The sequence below is a fragment of the Cervus elaphus genome, chromosome 17 (genome assembly GCF_910594005.1).
Source record: "Cervus elaphus chromosome 17, mCerEla1.1, whole genome shotgun sequence".
Taxonomy (NCBI): domain Eukaryota; kingdom Metazoa; phylum Chordata; class Mammalia; order Artiodactyla; family Cervidae; genus Cervus; species Cervus elaphus.
In genome coordinates, this window is record NC_057831.1 from 9167566 (window position 1) to 9190052 (window position 22487).

The following is a 22487-nucleotide window of genomic DNA, read 5'->3' on the forward strand; positions in this document are numbered from 1 at the left end:
TGACTTCCTACTTTTGCATTCCAGTCCCCTATAATGAAAAGGACATCTTTTTTGGGAGTTAGTTCTAAAAGGTCTTGTAGGTCTTCATAGAACCATTTAACTTTGGCTTCTTCAGTGTTACTGGTTGGGGCATAGGCTTGGATTATCGTGATATTGAATGGTTTGCCTTGAAACAAACAAAGATCATTCGTCGTTTTTAAGATTGCATCCAAGTACTGCATTTCGGACTCTTTTGTTGACTATGATGGGTACCCCATTTCTTCTAAGGGATTCCTGCCCACAGTAATAGATATAATGGTCTTCTGAGTTAAATTCACCCATTCCAGTCCATTTTAGTTCGCTGATTCCTAGAATGTCGATGTTCACTCTTTCCATCTCCTGTTTGACCACTTCCAATTTGCCTTGATTCATGGACCTAACATTCCAGGTTCCTATGCAGTATTGCTCTTTACAGCATCGGACCTTGCTTCTATCACCAGTCCCATCCACAGCTGGGTATTGTTTTTGCTTTGGCTCCATCCCTTCATTCTTTCTGGAGTTATTTCTCCACTGATCTCCAGTAGCATATTGGGCACCTACCGACCTGGGGAGTTCCTCTTTCAGTATCTGATCATTTTGCCTTCTCATACTGTTCATGGGGTTCTCAAGGCAAGAATACTGAAGTGGTTTGCCATTCCCTTCTCCAGTGGACCGCATTCTGTCAGACCTCTCCACCATGACCCGACCGTCTTGGGTGGCCCCACACGGCATGGCTTAGTGTCATTAAGTTAGACAAGACTGTAGTCCTGTGATCAGATTGGCTAATTTTCTGTGATTATGTTTTTAGTGTGTCTGCCCTCTGATGCCCTCTCACAACACCTACCGTCTTACTTGGGTTTCTCTTACCATCAGAGGGCAGACAGACTGAAAACCACAATCACAGAAAACTAACCAATCTAGTCACATGAACCACAGCCTTGTCTAACTCAGTGAAACTATGAGCCATGCCGCGTTGGGCCACCCAAGACAGATGGATCATGGTGGAGAGTTCTGACAAAACATGGTCCACTGGAGAAGGGAATGGCAAACCACCTCAGTATTCTTGCCTTGAGAACCCCATGAACATATGAAAAGGCAAAAAGATAGAAGGACACTGAAAGATGAACTCCCCAGGTCGTTTGGTACCCAATATGCTACTGTAGATCAGTGGAGCAATAACTCCATAAAGGATGAAGAGATGCAGCCAAAACAAAAACAACACCCAGCTGTGGATGTGACTGGTGATAGAAGCAAGGTCCAATGCTGTAAAGAGCAATATGCATAGGAACCTGGAATGTTAGGTCCATGAATCAAAGCAAATTGGAAGTGGTCAAACAGGAGATGGGAAGAGTGAACATCAACATTTTAGGAATCAGCAAACTAAAATGAACTGGAATGGGTGAATTTAACTCAGATGACCATTATATCTACTACTGTGGCAAGAATCCCTTAGAAGAAATGGAGTAGCCATCATGGTCAACAAAAGAGTCTGAATGCAGTGCCTGTATGCAAGCTCAAAAATGACGAATGATCTCTGTTCATTTCCAAGGCAAACCATTCAATATCACTGTAATCCAAGTTTATGCCCTGACCAGTAATGCTGAAGAAGCTGATATTGAACGGTTCTATGAAGACCTACAAGACCTTGTAGAACTAACACCCCAAAAAGATGTCCTTTTCATTATAGGAGACTGGAATGCAAAAGGAGGAAGTCAAGAAATACCTGGAGTGACAGGAAAATTTGGCCTTGGAGTATGGAATGAAGCAGGGCAAAGGCTAATAGAGTTTTGCCAAGAGAACACACTGATCATAGCAAACACCCTCTTCCAGCAACACAAGAGAAGACTCTACACATGGACCTCACCAGATGGTCAACACCGAAATCAGATTGATTATATTCTTTGCAGCCAAAGATGGAGAAGCTCTATACAGTCAGCAAAAACAAGACCAGGAGCTGACTGTGGTTCAGATCATGAACTCTTTATTGCCAAATTCAGACTTATATAGAAGAAAGTGGGAATACCACTAGGCCATTCAGGTATGACCGAAATCAAATCTCTTAATGATTATACAGTGGAAGTGAGAAATAGATTTAAGGGACTAGATCTGATAGACAGAGTGCCTGATGAACTATGGACAGAGGTTCATGACACTGTACATTAGACAGGGATCAAGACCATCCCCATGGAAAAGAAATGCAAAAAAGCAAAATGGCTGTCTGAGGAGGCCTTACAAATAGCTGTGAAAGGAAGAGAAGCGAAAAGCATATTTAGTTAATTCAGTCTCATCCATAGTCCCTTTGTTATTCTAGCATATATGCCTATCTGTTATTTCTGATAGTACAATTTATAGATATTACTTAATTTTTAAAAAATACTAATTTAAAACATATAATTATTTGTTGGAAGAGGTCCCCTCCCTCTACCCAAAATCAGTGGCTCAACTAGAGTTTGTTTTTGCCTCCTGTAACAGTTCAGAGGTAGCATGGGGTTCATGGAGATATGCAGGGACCAGAGTTCCTTTTGTCTTGTTTCTTTTTTAATTTTTCCTAGAGGATTATCCTCATCAAGATGGCTAATTGGCTTGACCACTACCATGTCTACATCTCAGCCTGCAGGAAGGTGAAAGAATCAGGATGAAAGGTCTAAAGATGAGACAAAGAAATTGCACACGTGATCTCCACTCTGGTCAGTGAGTCACAAGATGACAACCAGTTGTCAGAAAGGCTGGGGCTGCGATCTTTGGCTAAGTAATCACACACCAGCTGAAACTTATAAGAATGGAGAGTATCCCAGAAAAATTAGCAGTCTCTGTGGTGGTTGTTCAGTTGCTAAGTCATGTCTGACTCTGCAACCCCATGGACTGCAGCACACCAGGTTTCTGTGTCTCTCACAATATCTGAAAGTTTGTCCAAGTTCATGTCCACTGAATCGGTGATGCCATTCAACCATCTCATCCTCTGTCACCCTCTTCTCCTCCTGCCCCCAATCTTTCCCAGCATAAGGTCTTTCCCAAAGCGTTGGCTCTTTGCATCAGGGGGCCAAAGCACTGGAGCTTCAGCTTCAGCGTCAGCCCTTCCAATGAAAGTTCAGGGTTGATTTCTTTAGGATGGACTGGTTGGATCTCCTTGCAGTCCAAGGGACTCTCAGAGTCTTCTCCAGCACCACAGTTCAAAAGCATCAATTCTTCAGTGCTCAGTCTTCTTATGATCTAATTCTCATATCCATAATGACTACTGGAAAGACCATAGCTTTGACTAGATGGACCTTTGTCAGCAAAGGGATGTCTTTGCTTTTTTATACACTGTCTAGGTTTGGCAGCAGAAGAGGGATTGGCAAACCACTCCAGTATTCTTGCCATGAGAACCCCATGAACAGTATAAAAAAAGCAGTCTCTGTCACAAATATAATATTCCAAGATCTAAATTTCTGATACTATAATTTGTAATTAACAATATAGAATTGCATTATTTTTCTAGATAATCAAGTAAGTGGATTTGAGGAAGGAATCAAAGAAAATCATTTCTTCTTATTAATGATCATATATTCAAGCATTGACTTCAATTAGATTGTGAGTACCATTTCTATTTACTACTTCACAACTATTTTAGTGAATTACCAGGTGCTTTTTATTTCTCGATTCAGTCTTAATACCAAAAAAGGGGAAAGATTTGTGATAGAATATCATATAATGATATTTTAATGTTATGAAGATGAGAGTACCTTCCTTATAAGTATTTTGTTACATAAAAATCAGGTTTCTTTCACCTCTTAAGTTGGAGAAGGCAATGGCAACTCACTCCAGTGTTCTTGCCTGGAGAATCCCAGGGAGCGGGGAGCCTGGTGGGCTGCCGTCTGTGGGGTCGCACAGAGTCGGACACGACTGAAGCGACTTAGCAGCAGCAGCAGCACCTCTTAAGTGCCTGTTCTTATATCTTCTTTGCTTATATCAAGAAAAGCAGTGCAATAAAAACAGTCTTATCTCATTTAATTCATCAGTTGGAAAATCAAATCACCAGGAATGTGGCATGAGTAAGGGGTGATCTATGAATGCAGAACTATGGCCATGCAGTCGTCACAACCCAGTTTTCCTCCTATTGTTATAGTAGGTTTTTTTTTACAGGGATATTTGCATTCCTTCTCAAACCTTAGTCATCATCAAGAAAATTTATTAGAAATCAAATGATTGAAGGATAAATTTCTGAGGCCTAAAATCTCACAGACTTTGTAAAATCATTGTTTGCCAAACACCAGATTTTCTATGAAGATCTGCTACCTTCCATGTAAGTAAAAATAAAAAACAGGGGGTAGGGGGGAGTGAGTCATAGCCTGTCATTCCTCAGTTTTAAACCTGAAATGACCCCTTTAAAAAAAATCAGAATAAAAACCAAGTTCTTAAAATGGCCTAAAGTACCATCTCCTTCCCCTCTTGACCCTCCTGTCCCACAACTTTCCCCTCTTTCCCTCGGCTCCAGCCTTGCTGATTTGGCGGTGTAGTGTCACACTGCCCACTCTGTGGCCAAAGCCATCAATGATGCAGGACACTTGGAACAAGATGCTCAGATATTCACAAAGTGATTCTACCTAGGGGTGAAAGTCCTGGGTCACATTTTTCTCTGTCTCTTCTTGAATCAGCTTTGGTGGGTTACATTTTCAACTGGTTTCAGTTGTAATTTTTTTGTGGGGGGTGACATTGCATATTTTATTTTAAAAATAAAATTTCATATAGAGTGACAACATTGCATATATGCTAAGAGCATAGCCTTTGAAGTGAGACTGTCTGGGTTTTTTTTTTAAGTACATTGTTTACTTGATTAGAGAATTAAAATTCTAAGAGAAATGAAAACATATATCCAAACAAAAACTTCTACATAAATGTTCATGGCAGAATTATTCATAATAGCTGGAGATGCAGGTAGGAACAGGGGTCTGATCCCTGGGTTGAGAAAATCCCTTAGAGAAGGAAATGGCAACCCACTTCAGTATTCTTATCTGGGAAATCTCATGGATAGAGGAGCCTGGCAGGCTACAGTCCATGGAGTCACAAAAGAGTAGGACACCACTTAGTGACTAAATAATGAGAAAAACAAAACCTAAATGTCCATCAATTGATGGATGGATAAATGAAATCTGCTTTATCTACACAATGGACTATTATTTGGCAATAAAAGAAGTACTGAAACATACTACAACATGAATGAACTTATAAAACGATTGTCACAAAGGACCACATGTTATATGACTCCATTTATATGAAAGGTCCAGCAGAGGCAAATCTATCAGTAGAAATTATGGTAATAGTCAATTATAGCTCAATAAAGCTGTTATTTAAAAAAAAAATTCCAGAAATACCTTGGTGTTGGGGCATGATGAACACCTGAACTTTATTGTTACTATTATTGGTTGTTAGCCCACCATGTACCCTTTCCCCAGCCCTACTTAACATGGCCTAATTTACTATGCTTCCATGTATTTAACAAAGTCCAGATCGTGACCATTTCAGCTTTTTTAAATAAAAAGCTTCTTCAAATTGTAGCTTTGGAATTAGAAATCTCCAAATTTCTTAAGTGACATAAATGCTTAGAGCATGATAATTCTAACTTTCCAAAGGCCACCTATCAGACAGAACCTTGAGTGTTGTCAGGAAATTTCTTCTTTCTATATGGTCTTTTGCAGAGCTGACTCTCTTCCTCCTTTTCCCCTTAAAGTTAGAACAGAAAGACCTTAAGAACACAGGACACCAGCACGCAGACGTTCCCTGTGACTTCACCTTTCAATAGGATATGGTTACCAGGGTGACCAAGTTAATTACATATGGAACATCAGAGCTGATCTCAGGTGGAAATAGCTCAAGTGAAACCCAGGAGGGCTGGGAATCCAGGCTGACCCTCAGGTCTCGTGAAGGTCAGTGTCTCAACCACAGGAGTAAGATAAGAAGTTAGTCACTTAAGCCATGGGCACTAGGGGCCATGAGAAGGGAAGGGGGACTGAAACCAGACATCTGTATCACAGGGAAAAAGAGATTTGTGATCAGTAACTACAGGCACTGGTGGACTTGTGTGGTTAATTACTCTTTTAGTCATTTGAAAGTTTGAATATAAAGCAGTAACATGAGAAAAATGCAGAGCCAGTTAATAGAGAATAGGACATCAGAGTAATATCAAAAAGAAGAGTATATGGTGAAAAGAACTTTGGAATTAGAATCAGAAGGCATGACTTCCAACTGACTCTTAAGATTAGTAAGTCATTTGCATTTCCCAAGCCTCAGTTTTTTAATCAACAAAATGATTGGGTTGAATTCAGTCCTCACTAAATATTTGGTTGAATATCAATCTCTCTCAAATTCTTCCCAGCTTTAAATAGTTAGGAATTCAAAACTGTAGAACTGAAACCGCAAATTGTTTCTGGTGCCCTGAGCAAGGGGAGAGATCAAATGTACAAATCCAAATTTTGTGGTTTTACAGGAGCTGCAAGCTAACCAAGTTATCACTGTGTTCCCATTTCCAAGTGATTCTCTCCTACATTGTGACATGGTTGTGATATGAAAACTTTTTTTTTAAATTGCTTTTACAAATTGCACTGCTTCAGCTTAGGTAGAGCTTCCTAAACTCCATCAGATATTTCCATCATATTGAGACTATAAGAAACCTAATGTAAAACAAAATTTTCATTGTAGATTTTTCAAACCTGACCAGTGTTGAACTGGATGTAGGCAGGTTCAGCCAGGTTAACCACACCTTAACATCTTACAAAAGTAAAATGGGGAAAGGGACCATTGGTCTTCACTACGCTGGAACAACATAAAATGCCTGCCAAACTCATGGAGCATTTCAGCAGAAGCATCATGCTCACGCAAGTTTTTACCTAAGCATATCATCAGTAAAAGGAATTTGTCAAGTCGCTTTCACTTTCTTGTTGCCCAGAAGAAAGTGTATATTGAAAACAAAACATTGGTCTGGTGGTCCTTTTCTAAGTTTGAGCAAAGTGATAGCTACACCAAGTCTTGGATTGGCTGAAGGCCTATTTAGCAGTGGGGGGTTGTGAGAAAGCAGCCAGATGGTACTGATTTTTAAGGTTACAGAGAGAGGTCAAGTTCCACGTCTCACATAGGTTGCCTTTCTCATCTGTCTCTCATAACTCTTGAGTGCTTAAACATGTAGCGATCCCTGTTTTGGGGGTGGAATCAGCCATCCTACTTTACAGACAACGGATATGTAGACATTCGTTGAAGAAATACACAGAAATCTAGCAATCCTAGCTTTGGTGAAGACCCCTCCTCCCATACTTTTAGCTGGGACGTCCTTTCCTCCGTTTTTGCGCCGCGCTGACTTGGGCGCGCTGAATGCTTTGGGCGTTCCTTCCTCTGTAGTGAGGGCAACGCGGAGTGAGTCATCAAGTCTCTGTAAAGTGCCAGATTCGCCTGTAGACTGCAGTATCTTCGAGATCCCGAAGCGTGTACCTTCCCATGTCTGCAGTGCGGTACCCAAAATATCCTAGTAAATATTATTATAAGCATCCTTGTTACCAGTAAATATTATTATGACTCAAGTAATACGTACTGAATGAACAGCTGAACCTGCAACCTGTTGAATGAATGAATGCACCCTCAATACAAACTCCCTCCTTCCTACGGGATTCCACGGTGAAAATGTGGCTCTAATTTAGCCACAGCGTTAATATCTTTGACCTGCTGGAGGGAAACGAACCAACACACAGAACAGGAAGGGGAGAAACGAGAAAAGAGAGGAGGACGAGCAGCCGGTGCGCGCGCCGCGCCGGGCGGCGGGAGCCGCCCCCGCCCCGCCCCGCCGCGTCTGTGCGCGCGCGCCGCCGGGAGCGCGGCCGCCGGTCGGAGCCCGGCGCCGGGGGCGCGCCGCCGGGAGAGGCTTTGACGTGGCAGTTCCAGCAACTCGGCGAGCGAGACCAGCCTGCGGGGACGCCGGCGCGAGGCGAGGCGAGGCGAGGCGCGGCGGGAGCAGCGGCCGCCGCGGGAGCGGGGTCACCGGGCAGCCGGCAGTGGGGGCAGAGCCCGGCGGCGGGCGGGCGCCGAGCAGGTAATGCCGCGCCCAGCCTGGCTGCGCTGCGGCGGGACCCTTCCCCAGACACAGTTGTGGCGGGGTGCGGTGCCAGGCTGGGGGTGCGGTGGGGCGGTGGCGAGAGGCGGGATGCCCACGCGTGGCGGGGCAGCGGAGGAGACCTCCTGCTTTGCTCCTTCAGCCCTTTCTTGTAGTTTAATACTGGGGGCGGGGGGCGGTGGGCGTGGGCATTTTTTACCCGCCCCTGCGCCCCTATCTTTGTGTCTGGGGATGCTGAAACTCCCTGGTTAGGGTCCTCAGTAGCCACGGTATTCCAGCGTTACTGCCCGCGGTTTTCTGATCTCTGTATCAACTTAATTTCCCCTTCCTTGGAGGGAGGGAATGCTGGAAATACTCATTTTGTGATAATGGCAAATGTATCTTCAAGCTTCAGGACAGCCTGATAGTGAAACTGATTTGTCCGAATCGCAGCTGGGTCCGGGCTAAGACGTGCATCTGGTGAGCACGGTCGGGTGACAGCGGGCGGGGGGTTGTCCTGGGCTTGGAATCCCAGATTTTGAGGCTCGGCCTGCTCGTGCCAAGTGGCTTTCTGCCATGTTGCCGCTTGAAGCTGAGTCAGGCTTCTGTAACTTGGTGCTCCAGCGTGAGGAAGTTTGACGTGGCAGGCTGGGTTGAGTGAGGAAGCAGATTCCTGCCAGGACCAGTGAAGAGGGACCCAGCTGCTTCCTGCTCTTTGCAGCGAACATCCCTGCCTTTCGTCTGTCACTCAGCAACAGGCTGCTGCGTAGGTGTGTTGCTGCTGACTTCCTATATGCGCTTGGTTGGATGAGCTTGACCCAAGCTCAGGCTGCCACGTCTGTCTCCGCTAAGTGGGAGGAGGGAAGATGTGTGCAGTCACACAGTGGACCCAGGGGCCTATCACTCCTCTTCTTTAGATCTCCGCTTCCAAGGAGAATAAAGTGATCTTACAGTATTTTTACTCCAGTTGCTTTCATTTTGGAATCGTATAGTTTAACATGAAATTGAAACCAAATGAATGCAGTTTCCTGAATATGTTTCAAACCTTAGCCGGTTTCACTGACCTTATAGTTTAAAAGATAGCATCATAAAATAGCAAAAGGAAAAATATTCCAGTGCTGGGTGGAGAAAGTGGAAAGAAATTGTAGAATTGTTTTTTTATCTGGAAAGGCTTTAGAAGCTTCATTTTGTAAGAGAGAACTGACGCTCCGAGAGGTTCTTCCGCTTATTCTGTGTCACACAGCTAAGTATGAGCAGACGTGTAGTGTAAACCCACTTCTCTTGCTGGGATTCAGAGCTTTGTCCAACTTTTCTTTTTAAGACTAGTTCTATGAAATGTCTCTTTTATGAAACCTGGAGAAAATGTCAGCTTTAAAACATGTTGATGTTTTGGTTCTGAGTAGAATCAAGATGGACCTATTGTATTTGTGAGTTGTGCGTGTGTGCTTAAACACATGTGCAATTGGACTTTTCCCCTTCATTGTTTAAATATATGTGCATGTATTCTTAGAGGTGTGGTATTTAAAACAGAAGAAAAGTCTGTCATCTTTGCCTGAGAAACCACTGACAGCTGTCAAATAGTTGTAGGCTGCCACTTGGCTTCCTCAATATATGACTTGTAAAATCAGTCCATTATCAACTTATTTTCTACTATATCTGTGGGACTTTTTTTCCCTTTTTATCCTAACTGCCTGGTTAAAGTTACTAGTTAGGATAGCACTAAAATGACACAAGTCAAAACATCCGATTTCAGGCTACTGGCGAGTCTGCTGGTCAGTCAGTGACGTGGTTATTGCCAGTGACGTGCTCTATGCTGAAACAGGGCCATGGAAACAAAAGGCACGAAGACAGTAGGTACATTTATGAGAGACAAAGTCTCTGTGACACCATTTAGGCTTACAATGGAAGAGGGATTGGCAGCTGGTATTCAGGATTTAATGCCTGTGCATTTGCCTAGGGCTATGGAAGTGAGTTACTGAGTTCCATAGAGCTGTGGTTAGAGCCGTTTTAGGGGAAAAGTGGTATTGTTTGATATGAACCTGTCTCGTGCACTTGATAACTGTACCGTTCTTCAGACTATCATAAACATTTGTTAACAGTGTTTATGTTTTTAATAACATTAAGTGACTCAAACTCTCGCGTTGATGTTTTTTCTTTTTCCTTCTGTTCCAGGGTTCTTTTATAGAACTGTTCCTTGGAATGATATTTTAATAATGAGCCAGCAAGGTTATGTGGCTACACCTCCCTATTCTCAGCCCCAGCCTGGAATTGGCCTTTCTACCCCACATTATGGGCACTATGGGGGCCCGTCTCATGCAGCTTCTTCACCAGGTAAGGCGCGTTATTTTGACTCATGTGTGATTATTGAATCTCAAGCTCGGAGACATAAGATATTCTGAAAGAGCAGCTTTGGAAGAGTAGAATGGTAATTATAGACGATGCAGTGGTTTGAGCTTATAGGATTATTTGGAAAAACCTGCCTTATCACTGTGGTTTTTGCATGGGGAGTTTATTTTTTAAATATAGATGAAAACAAAGACACTTCCTGAGTGTCTTGTTTTTACTGTTAGACTTGCTCTTGCTATTAACTGGTAGTGTGAGGTTATTACAAACACTAAAACCCCCACAAATTATATATACATACACATACATGTGCATATGTATATACACTATATACTAAATATATGTATGTTGAATATATACATACACTAACTAATATTGAAAAAATCTCATTAGATTTGTATGCTGAAGTTTAGTCAGTGATGATAATAGTAAGAAAAACATGGTCTTGCTGTAAAGTCACTGAATAATATTGGTTGCCCTAATATGGTACCCAGCAAGGAATCTTGGTTTTTGGAGCAGAGGTGGGAGGAGTCATGGAGTGGGACTCCTGTTGCTCTCATGGCAGCTGACGTAGTAAGATCACCTCCCTTTTTCAAGGGGCTGCCCTGAGGCGCCAAGTTTCAGGGTCAGCAGGGAGGCTAATAATAGCTTGTTTCAGTGCTGATGACCCCAGATTCCCTAAAAACATTTGTGAAAGGCAGTTCTTGGGACTTCTGAGGAATCCACTCAAATCCTTGGGGAAACAGGGCTGTGTGTAAATAATTGAGTATCTCTTGAGGTTTACTAGGACTGACTCAGGGATATAGGATCCAGGCCTTGCTGGGTAGCTTGTGTGGATTGCAGAGTCAGCTAGGGGTGAGGAAAGCCTCTGGGGAGCCTTGATGCTAGCAGCCACGCACAGTTGCTGCAGAAGATGCTGTGAGACTGAATTTCCTGTGGGAAGTCACTCTTCTGACTTAGTCCAGGTTTTAAAAACCTCCAGCTGAGGCATCGTCATCTTGTCCGGGTTCAGTCCTCCCCATGACATTTCTAGATCTGGGTCCTTTGGAACCATTTAACCCATCTTTCTCCAGTTTCTTTTCTGTCTGGTGGTTCATTCCCCCTCAGCATTTATATATAATGATAATTATGCATTACTCTTTTTTTGACTGCTTACCATGTATCATAAGCTGGTCCTAAAAGAATTATGTGTATAATTTTCTTTAACCGTCATTCAATGCTGTTCAGTAGATTATTAGCCCTATTTGGCAGCTAAGAAAACTGGATGTCTGAAATACCATGATTTATCCAAAGTACAGAGCTGGTGGTGTAACTGGGATTCACACCGGGGGTCCCTCGAGAAGACAGCAGCAAACTTGAATAGACACCTAAGTGAAACGTTCAGTGTTCCTCACTTTTCCGCCTTCTCTTTGCAGCCATCTCTTAAACAAGTCCTCAGCCTACTCCCTCACACCCACCCTTGCCTCGCGGCTCTCCCCGGCTCGGTGTATTCCCTGCCCCATCGCCTGGGCCCCGTCCAGCCTTCCCCTTCTCCCACTAGGGTTGCTAGTGACCTCCTGTTACCACAGGCAGAAACACTGTCTTGTGCTCTTGAATTTGACACCGTTTACTGCTTTTGTCTGTACAGAACTCTTTTTTGCTTTGGTTTCAATGACACTGTCCTTTCGTTAATTTTCTTGGTGGCTTTCTGGACAGCTCCTCTCAGGGGTTCCCACTTCCCCACATGACCCTTATGTGGTGCTGATTCTGCTTCTCTGTTCTGACTTCACTCTTCTTCCCCCCTCACTGTAGATTTTTCCCTTAACTGTGTTATTCCATATGAAGGGCTGGTCTCTCAGCCAGCCCAGATGACTTTCTTAAGCTCCAGATCTGTATTTTCAGTTGCCAACCTGTTTACATGGATATATCAAACTCATCATGTCCAAAATAACTCAGTATATTTTTTCATAAAGCATGTTTTTTCTGGCATTCCATACTCACCGAGCAGCTATCATTCATTCAGCTACCTAAATAGAACTTTTCACTATTTTAAAAAGTCTCTCCCTTTTACCTTCTATAATCCAGATTCTTTTGGGGGTAATTGAAAATCTTTTCTACCTGCTTCCTCCTTTCTACCCAGTAGTCACTATTCTTGCTCCAGCCATCACCTCTCACCTGGATGACTAACGTCTCCTAACCGCATCCTCTCTCCAGCCTTTCTCCAAACAGTCCAGTCCTGTGTTCCGTTCATTCAGTCACTCATCATGTACAACTCTTTGAGAACCCATGGGCTGCAGCACGCCAGTATTCCCTGTCCATCACCAACTCCTGAAGCCTGTTCAAACTCATTCATGTCCACTGAGTCGGTGATGCCATCCAACCATCTCATCCTCTGTCTTCCCCTTCTCCTCCTGCCTTCAGTCTTTCCCAGCTTCAGGGTCTTTTCCAATGAGTCAGTTCTTCTCATCAGGTGGCCAAAGTACTGGGGCTTCAACTTCAGCATCAGTCCTTCCAATGAACATTCAAGACTGATTTTCTTTACAATTGACTAGTTTGATTTTCTTGCAGTCCAAGGGACTCTCAAGAGTCTTCTCCAACACCACAGTTCAAAAGTATCAATTCTTCGGCACTCAGCTTTCTTTATGGTCCAACTCTCACATCCATATATGGCTACTGGAAAAACCATAGCTTTGACTAGGCGGACCTTTGTCGGCAAAGTAATGTCTCTGTGCTTTAATATGCTGTCTCGGTTGGTCATAGCTTTTCTTCCAAGGAGCAAGCATCTTTTAATTTCATGGCTGCAGTCACCATCTGCAGTTATTTTGGAGCCCTCAAAAATAAAGTCTGTCACTGTTTCCACTGTTTCCCTATCTATTTGCCATGAAGTGATCAGCCTGGATGTCATGATCTTAGTTTTCTGAATGTTGAGCTTTAAGCCAGCTTTTTCACTCTCTTCTTTCACTTTCATCAAGAAGCTCTTCATTTCCTCTTCCCTTTCTGCCGTGTGGTGTCATCTGCATATCTGAGGTTATTGATATTTCTCCTGGCAATCTAGATTCCAACTGGTGATTCATCCAGCCCTGCGTTTCTTATTATGTACTCTGCATGTAAGTTAAATAAGCAGGATGACAATATACAGCCTTGAAGTACTCCTTTCCTAATTTGGAACCAGCCTGTTGTTCCTTGTCCGGTTCTAACTGTTGCTTCTTGACCTGCATTTAGGTTTCTCAGGAAGCTGAGGTGGTCTGTGCTGGAGGGACTTTTATAGCCTGCAAATCTGATTCTGACTTTCTTCTGCTTCAGACCTTTCTGGCACCTGCATAAAGCTGGTCTGTGCCTCCGGTCAGCGCCTCCACCCCGTCCTTCCCCTAGCGTGTGCCCTAGCCTCCTCCTGCAGACTCGGTTCACCTGTGGGTCTTGCTGACATTTCTGACCACTTCCTGTTCTTCCTCAAGCTTATTCCTAGATCCTCTTCTCCTGTGTTCTCCAAGCCCTTTGTGGCTTTGCTGCCAGTTACCACACTGTGTGTGCCTGAACAGTTCAAAAGGTCCTCACACAGTGCTCATTCAAGAAATGAGTGAACGACCAGCTGCTGCATTCATCAGCAGAGTACTCAGGTGTTCACCAGTGGTAAAACACCATTTGTTGGATTAGATCCTTCATGCTTTAACTTCAACCTCTTTGTCCTTATCAGTTCTCAGATACCAGGCCATCAGACTCTGTCTGTGTACATACCTTTCTGTAAATTGTGGTATATTTGTTTAATGATTTAAAACTGTCACTAAATTACCTGAGCCTATCTTTCTCTGTGCTGAATGACCTTAGATCTCTTAGTCTTCAGTCATCACGTACCTTCTTCTTTTCTAGTTTTTTTTTTTTTTTTGGTGACAGACTCAGAGAACTTGGCTGTAGCTCCTTGAACTGTCTGTTCTACCATGGATCTGGCCAGCGCCCCGTCTTGGTTCTATTTCTTACATACCACACTGTCCTTTGTGCCTGTTATGTGATGCTAGTCCTGTGCAGTAACCATGCAGCAGGTTTATTTGGTAAGCAAAATACCTGTGGCGATGCAACACCGAGTAAAATGAACCCAAGCTCCGTCCTTATAGTACGGACTTGTCTAGTGGGATGTGCATTAAGGAAATGGACAGTGACAATGCAGGGGAAACACCGTTTTGAGGAAGTAGAGGGTGGAATGGAAGCTCACAGCAGGGGCACCTAACCAAGGCTTACGGATGAAGGGACTCTTCCTGGAAGGAAGAACCTGAAAGATGAGTGAGGGTCGGCCAAATAGGGAGGCAGGTCCCTGGGGTTGGAGAGGTGACACTTTTGCGGACCTGCAGGAGGTTCACCGTGGCTCTCAGGACAGTAGGGTGCAGTGAAGCATCTTAAGCTGGGAAGGGTCACGTATATTGTTTAGTTATAGTCCACATTGGAAAGAGTGTGAGCAGGGAATCAGCGGGCACACTGCTTTCTGGAGCACAGTTTCGGGTCCTCAGCATTGTTGACATTTGGGGTCAGCTAATTCTTTGTTGTGGGGGAGGCCGTGCTGTGCATCCTAGGGCCTCTAATAGCATCCTTGGCTTCTACCCATCATCAGATAGCAGTGGTCCCTCTTCTACTCCCACCCCTGGCCCCAAGACGTAGAAACCAAAAGTCTTAGACCTTGCCAAGTGTCCCTTCAGGAGCAGCATCACCCTTGGTGGAGGACCACTTGTCTAGAAGCTGAGCAGCAGGAACTGTTGATGTCCTGGAACCGGGGGCTGTGGTGAGGCTTCTAATAAATGGTGAACTCTTGTAGGAATAGCACCAGCCACAGCACCTTAGCAATGAGTCATTATGGTTCGGCCCACATAGTAGGGAGTTTGTTTATTTTAGATAAACTTCTTCCTTTCTCAAATGGTTTTTAATTTTGGTTTCAGTTTGTCAGATCCAGGGCCAAATCCAAGATACGCTTTCCTGCGATGTTGTTTTGGTCAGAGATCAGTCTAGAAAAACATCTGTAAAAGGGTATCAGGAAGCTAAGAGAATAGTAGAGTCAGAGAACCAGGCGACTCTACGGTCATGGAGCCAACATCCAGTAAGCATTGCCTTTCTACTTGGGAGCCGTCACTAGAGCACATGGCAGCCCAGTCTGTAAGGGAGTCTAAGAAACGGAGATTCCATCTTTCCAGCTCAGGACCACATGGAAAGGCAAGCCAGAAAGGAATTAGATTTGGTATTGTGTAAGCTAGTCTGTAAAAAATGTCATTGCATTAAAGGCCAGTTTATGATTTTAGCTATTTTTCTTTGGGCATTGTTGTTCAGTCACTCAGCCATGTCTGACTCTTTGTGACCCCATGGACTGCAGCACTTTAGGCTTCCCTGTCCTTCACTGTCTCCCAGAGCTTGCTCAAACTCATGTCCATTGAGTCAGCAATGCCATCTAACCATCTAATCCTCTGCTGCCCCCTTCTCCTCTTGCCCTCAATCTTTTCCAGCATCAGGGTCTTTTCCAGAGAACTGGCTTTTTGCATCAGGTAGGCAAACTATTGGAGCTTCAGCTTCAGCATCAGTCCTTCCAATGAATATTCAGGACCGATTTCCTTTAGGATTGACTGGTTTCATCTCTTTGCTGTCCAAGGAACTTTCAAGAGTCTTCTCCACAATTTGAAAGCATCAGTTCTTTGCTGCTCAGCCTTTTTTATGGTCCAACTCTCACATCCATACATGACTGCTGGAAAAACCATATCTTTGGCTAGGCGGACCTTTTTTGGCAAAGTGATGTCTCTGCTTTTTAATATGCTGTCTAGATTCATCATAGCTTTTCTTCCAAGGAGCAAACATCTTTTAATTTCAAGGCTGCAGTCACCATCTGCAGTGATTTTGGAGTCCAAGAAAATAAAATCTGTCACTGTTTCCACTTTCTCTCCATCTAATTGCCATGAAGTGATGGGACCGGATCCCCTGATCTTAGTTTTATGAATGTTGAGTCTTAAGCAAGCTTTTTCACTCTCTTCTTTCACCCTCCTCAAGAGAGCATAAGCATAGTTAGATCTTTCTCATGGTATGGTTTTGCTTTCCTATTAAAATTCTCATACTGAAATTCACATAACCTGATTTCTCTTTGTTTCTGATCACTTATGAAAATGCCAGGTATGTGACCAAAGACTATGACTTTGCAGATAATAGTGATACTGGTTTCCTTTGCCCTGAGAATAGAGTCCAAATGGCCCCCAGGACTTTGTAGTCTGACCCCAGCCAACCTGGACAGCCTCTGCTCTGGCCACTCCCCACACCGTCTGCCGACACTTCGCCTTTTGCCTGATCACACCCCGTTCTCTCAGATCTTCACTTAAGCTTTGCCTCCTGCCTGGAATCCCCTGTCCTATCTCTGTGCTAAGAGCTCCTGCCGGTTCTTCAGGATTCAGCTCGAGCAGGCCTTCCTCTCTGAACTTTTCTGGATTCCCATGGGAAGTGTCAGGTCGTTCCTCTGCGTTTTACTCTTGTCCCCAGGCGCTGTAATTGTTTACATGGCTGTCTCTTCCCTAAGAGCTCCAAGTGCCTTAGAGGCACATTGAGTGTATGTTGAACAAGAATGAATTTGAATCATTGCTACCGAGTTGATTTCCAAAAATAAAAGGGAAAGAATCTTTTAGTAAGATTTCTGTGAGACATTTCTGCTTGAGTGTGTAAGAACTGTTTTTGGTTTGGTTTGGTTTTTAGAAACAGGTTTATAAATATGTGCATCTCATGTACACATGAAAATACCAGTACATGAGTAGCTCCGAGAACTAGTTTTTGGTGCTGTGTGAGGGTTGCCATGAAACTGCTGTTTGCTTACCTATTTGAGGAATGAGAATATCTTTGGTTTCTTGTAATGCCTTTAATTATTATTGCATTAGCGCTAGTATTGTAGATTTTCTATTTTTATCCAAAATAATGTTTTAAGAATGAAAATACAGGAGTGCATATAATTATGATATATGTATCTTGTTAGAATATATTGATAAATCCTTGAAAAAAAAGGGAGCAAAGGGTATGACCAGGGTGAGGAAACTAAGATTTCTTGGGAGATTCCCTTTATTTATCTGGCATTGTTCTGGATGCTCCTATGCCCATTACCTAGTTTAATTCTCAGAATGATCCACAGAGACAGGGGACACTGTTGCCATGGTATAGTGTTAAAAGTTTAGGTTCTGAAAGAAAAAAGTATCTTTTTAGGGTCACAGGTGTTTAGTGATACAGGAAGAATGCAGACTCCAGTCTGCGTGGCTGTAAGTCTCCTGTTTTTCTAACTCTGCTGGATTTGAGGTATAAACTGTATGTAAAAATAAGAATAATATTTGTTGTTTTTGTTCTTGGTTTATGGAAAATGGCTAAATAAACTGTGATGGTAAAGTTAATATAAATTTTTTCTTAAGTTTGAGGAATTCAGTTTTAAGAAAAGAAACCTTTGTATAATTCTCACTAATATTGTTCATGAATACTACTACTTCCCTGGCCGTGTTTCATTCTGGATTACCCAGGCATCTGAGAGCATGCCCCTCAGAGGGTTGTGATGACCACATAAGAAATTCTTCCTGGGCCACTGTAGGGTCGTTGAGTCACTTTCCTTACTCTCTAAGGGAATAAGCTTTCTCGGAAGATGAAAGAAGAAAGGAACCGTTGAGTATGAAATACCGTCGTGTGGTCAAATGGAAGAGCTCACACAGGGCAGCCAGGAGGTCACTGGTGATGGTGCCAGAGAGGAAAAGGGGGTCAAAGTGAAGCACGTGGGAGAAGGCAAACCTGTGGTTACCAGAAGGCAGGGGCGGGATAAGCTGGGAGACTGGGACTGACATGTATACTCTACTCTATAGAAAATAGGTGACTAGTAAGGGTCTACTCTATAGCACAGGGAACTCTACTGTATTCTGTAATGGTCTAATGGGGAAAGTATCTAAAAAAAGAGTGGGTGTATGTATAGTAAGCGATTCACTTTGCTGTGCTGTTGAAACTACCACAACATAGTAAACAGACTATACTCCAATAAAAATTAGAAGAAAAAACGTTGAAAGGTCTGGAGCAAAAACAAGCAGAATGGAAGTAGGGACAACACATAGAAGAAATGTACTTTCTCTCTCTCTCTCTTTTTTTGAAGTCTGAAAGGGGTGTCACAAGCAATCAAGTCTGAACCTTTCCTTCTGCAGTGAGGGGAAACTGAGGCCCACAGAGATAAACTTCTTGCCCAGCATGGCTGGATGGGGCATCACACTGCTCTAACCCAAGCTCAGTGATTTGTCTCCTGTCCCACCATTTCTCTAGAAGAAGGAGAGAAAAAATGTTTGAGAACAGCTTTAAAGAGAAACTTTTAAAGATCTCCGTTGCAGAAGAGATGCTTGTAAATTAAAACGGGCACTGCTGGGAGCATCCCCATCACGTGTGGTCTCGTAGTTTGTGTGAGAAGCTGGGGTGACATGAGCAGCCCCTCAGCTGTTTATCACCCAGCCCGTGGAATCCTGGAAAAATTACCAGCTCTGAGGTCCGTGCCCTGGATCCGTGGGAGAAACAGATGCTGTTCTCCATGCACTTTCCTCATGCTATAACCTCGGGCGTCTTCAGAGGTCCTTCCCTGTAGTTAGAATTACTATGCTTTGTGACTCCCCATGCTGTTTCCTCCCCAGATTTGTAGTCTGATCCCCAGCGGCCTATTGCAGTGTGTGCTCTAGCAGTCTTTATCTGACAGTGTGTTTCTGTCTGGGTGCCTCTCTCCCAGACACAAAGGTTTGCTTCTGTCTTAGTTTCTGGTTAGCGTTAAAGTGATGCCTATGCTCCTGTCGCTGGCGGTCAGACAGGGATGCTGCAGCCCGGAGTGGGTGAGTCTGTGCTGGTGAAGGCAGGTGTGGAGGAGAGCCTGTTCTCACCCGTTCTTCCCCTCCGCCCCTCGTTTTCCACTTTTGACCTGTTACCTCCGTGTCCTGTCTCCCTGCACGTTCACCCTCTTCTGAGCTCCTGTCCTTCCCTTGCAGGCATGATAAAGCCGGCAGGGCCCCTGGGGGCGGCTCCCCCTGGGGGGATGTTGCCTCAGGGCCATCCGCCTCCTGGACCCCACCAGTTTGGCCAGAACGGAGCTCATGCGCAAGGTCCTCCTCCACAAAGGTGAGCTGGAGTCCAACCCCCATCTGTGTAATCTACCGAAATCGTCTCACGGGTCCCTTCTGCACGTGCAGGTTTGTCGATGGAAACTTTGACCTCTTGATGCCTCGAAAGGATCTACTGGTAAACTGTCAGGAAACAAAGCGTTTACAAAAGTTAGGACATTGAAATACCAGTACTAATAAATAAAGTACCAATACTGTTAAAAAAATAATGAAAATTACTTGTGTCAGTAGCTTTTAGTTTGGAGTTATATTCATCGTCTGTGTATGCATGCTCAGTTGCTAAATTGTGCCCAACTCTGCAACCCCATGGACTCTATCCACCAGTCTCCTCAGTCCATGGGATTTCTCAGGCAAGAATACTGGAGTGGATTTCCATTTCCTTCTCCAGGGGATCTTCCCAACCCAGGGATTGAACCCACGTCTCCTGCATTGGCAGGTCAGTTCTGTAGCACTTAGCCACCAGGGAAGCCCATGTTCACCTCAGTGTTTTGTATTAATCTCTAATTCCTTCAGATGTCTGTGGTTTATGTTCTCCAGTGAAATTTTAAATCATCTGTTCTCTTAAGTCCTTTACAGAACTGAGTTCAGTGCCAGTAGGTGCTGAATAAATACTTAAAAAATTAAATTAGATTGCGGCCAGTGGTGAAGACTGTGGATTTGATGTGGAAGGCACACGGATGCCAGTGCAGGACTCTCGAAAGGCGGGGGGATACTAAAGACAACCCGGGAAATCAGTCTGTTTGTGTTTATAAATTAAGGAAGGGAGAAGTGGGAGGCGGGCCTGGAGAAGCCAAGGTGTGAGATGGGGGACGTGCTGGGAGCCCCGCAACCCCTTGGGACTGTGCCCTGGGGGGGACCCACCTCACACCTTCCCGGCTGGAGTCATGTGTCCTGGGAGGTGTTGCTGTTGAGAATCCCCGTGCTGAGTGGTAGACAGTGTTCACGTTGGAATTTGTTCAGTGATTACCCAGAGGCTTTGTTTCCCAGGTTCCTTCCTAGGTTGTCAGGCTGCAGGGTTGGGGTTGGGGGGGAAGTAGGCCCTCTGGAGGACTCTGGACCCTGCCGATGGTGAGGTCCTTGGGTCACCCTTTCAAGGAGACCTAGTCCCTGTTGATGGGGAAGCTCCCTCTGGCACATTTTAAATCATCACTGACAGGGCATTCATGAGGCCGTCATCTCCTGGTTCTTGTTCTGATAACATTTTCCATTGAAATGGTAGCTCTGAGATGCAGTGAAGGTTATTGTAGGGATCACTGGATGAGTGAGTCTAAGTAATTTGCTTTCCATGGGATTGTGCTTTGAACAAGGAGCGAGAAGTCCAAGGCCCCAATTCAGGACCTGCCCCTCCGGCCCCCAGTCTCAACAGTGTAGCAGCGGGGCCTGAGGGGAGGACACAAAGGTTGAACCCAGATGCTACCTCTGGTTCATTAGCCTTGTGATTCTGGAGACATTCCTAGGCCTTTAGATCTCCTTTTCCTCACTTGTACAATGAGGAAATAGAATTCTCAGTCCTGAATAGAGGGGAGAAGTTCTGGAGAAGTACATTGTTGTGAACTGTCAAGCAGGTCAGATTATTTTTTTAAAGAAATGCAAAAGTAGAACAGCCACTTTGAAGTTAAATTTTGAGTCACTAGAAATAGCCTAGATTGCTTTGAACTTTTTGGTTGTTTCCACTTGTTTTCTTGAATTAGGTTACGTGTCTGTGTTAGTCACTCAGTTGTGTCCGACACATTGCAGCCCCATGGACTGTAGCCCTCAGGCTCCTCTGTCCATGGAATTCTCCAGGCAAGAACACTGGAGTGGGTTGCCGTTCTCCTCGCCCGGGGATCTTTCTGACCCAGGGGTTGGCCTGGGTCTCCTCTGAGCCACTGGGGAAGCCCAGGTGAATCACGGACTTGGCATCAGTCGCATCGTGGCTGTGCGCTCAGCACGGCGTCTGCCAGTGATGAGTAGCAGAGCCTAAGGTCGGGCGTGTGCGATCCTCGTGGCTCAGGCAGTTCTGGCTGGACAAGTTACTCCGCCTCTGCGTGCCTTGGTTTCCTAATCACAGGTGTAACAGTAAAGATGTGCTGGTGAGGATTTTGGTCATTAGTCCGTGCAGAGAACCTCGCACAGCGCCCATGAAAGGCAATGTGCATTAGCCGTTATCAACACCCGCTCCACGGGATTTGGAAAGTCTCTGGTCTGTTGCTTGCCCTGCCTGCTAGCTCAGGGTAGCTGCCTCTCACGGCTCAGTTGAGGAATCTGCCTGTGTTGTGATTCCTAGGGAGACACTGACAGATTTTGCCCCATCTCTTTCTCCTCCTGTACTGTTCCGTTGCTTCAGCTTACACTGAATTAAAGGCTGAAAAAGGAGCTATAGACACTGAATTTATGGTTGACGGTGGGGAAGGATGGGGGTAAGGGATAGTTAGGGAGTTTGGGGTTGACATGTACGCACTGCTGTGCATGAATAACCGAAGAAGGACCTACTGGATACCGCAGGGAGCTCTGCTTAGGGGTCTGTGGCAGCCTGGATGGGGAGTGGTGTGAGGGAGAAGGGATACGTGTGTATGTATGGCTGGGTCCCCTCGCTGTTCACCGGAAACTGTCACAACTTTGTTAGCTATACCCTAACACAAACTACAAAGTTAAAAAAAACGGAGAGGTCCAGTGTTCGGGCTAAGCCTCTGTGGTGAGACTCCGTAGCCTCCCGGACGCATTTCTGTGTCTGCAGTTCAGTGCAGGGCAAAGGGCCCCATGACTGTGCTGGTGAGTCATTCCAGCTTGTCAGAGAGCACAGGTCACCCGTGGCCTTTGTGTGATGATTGCAGCACTTCAAGGAGTCATTTGTCCCGAGAGGACCCATCCTAGAAGTCTTTTCATTTTTTTTTTTTTTTTTTTGCCATATCTAAACTGTTGAATAAAAACGTGATCAATTCAGAGCCATTATGCTGATTTAAATTTTAAAATCATAATTTTTATTTTTAAAT

The 22487-nt window shown here is 44.5% G+C and overlaps 1 protein-coding gene across 4 annotated transcripts in view; it reads left to right on the top strand.

The window, feature by feature from the left end:
• Positions 1-7880: 7880 nt before the first annotated feature.
• The window catches only part of SEC24D (SEC24 homolog D, COPII coat complex component), a 112217-nt gene continuing 97610 nt past the window's right edge, over positions 7881-22487 (top strand). For 2 of the 4 annotated variants that reach the window (XM_043871421.1, XM_043871424.1), the window contains exons 1-3: positions 7881-8071; positions 10244-10402; positions 19384-19513. In XM_043871421.1, the coding sequence (XP_043727356.1) occupies positions 10285-10402; positions 19384-19513 (248 nt within the window). In that variant the 5' untranslated portion in view covers positions 7881-8071; positions 10244-10284. Of the gene's footprint in view, positions 8072-8530; positions 8552-8700; positions 8842-10243; positions 10403-19383; positions 19514-22487 lie in introns of those variants that run through there. The other 2 variants (XM_043871422.1, XM_043871423.1) reach the window with 2 other exon arrangements.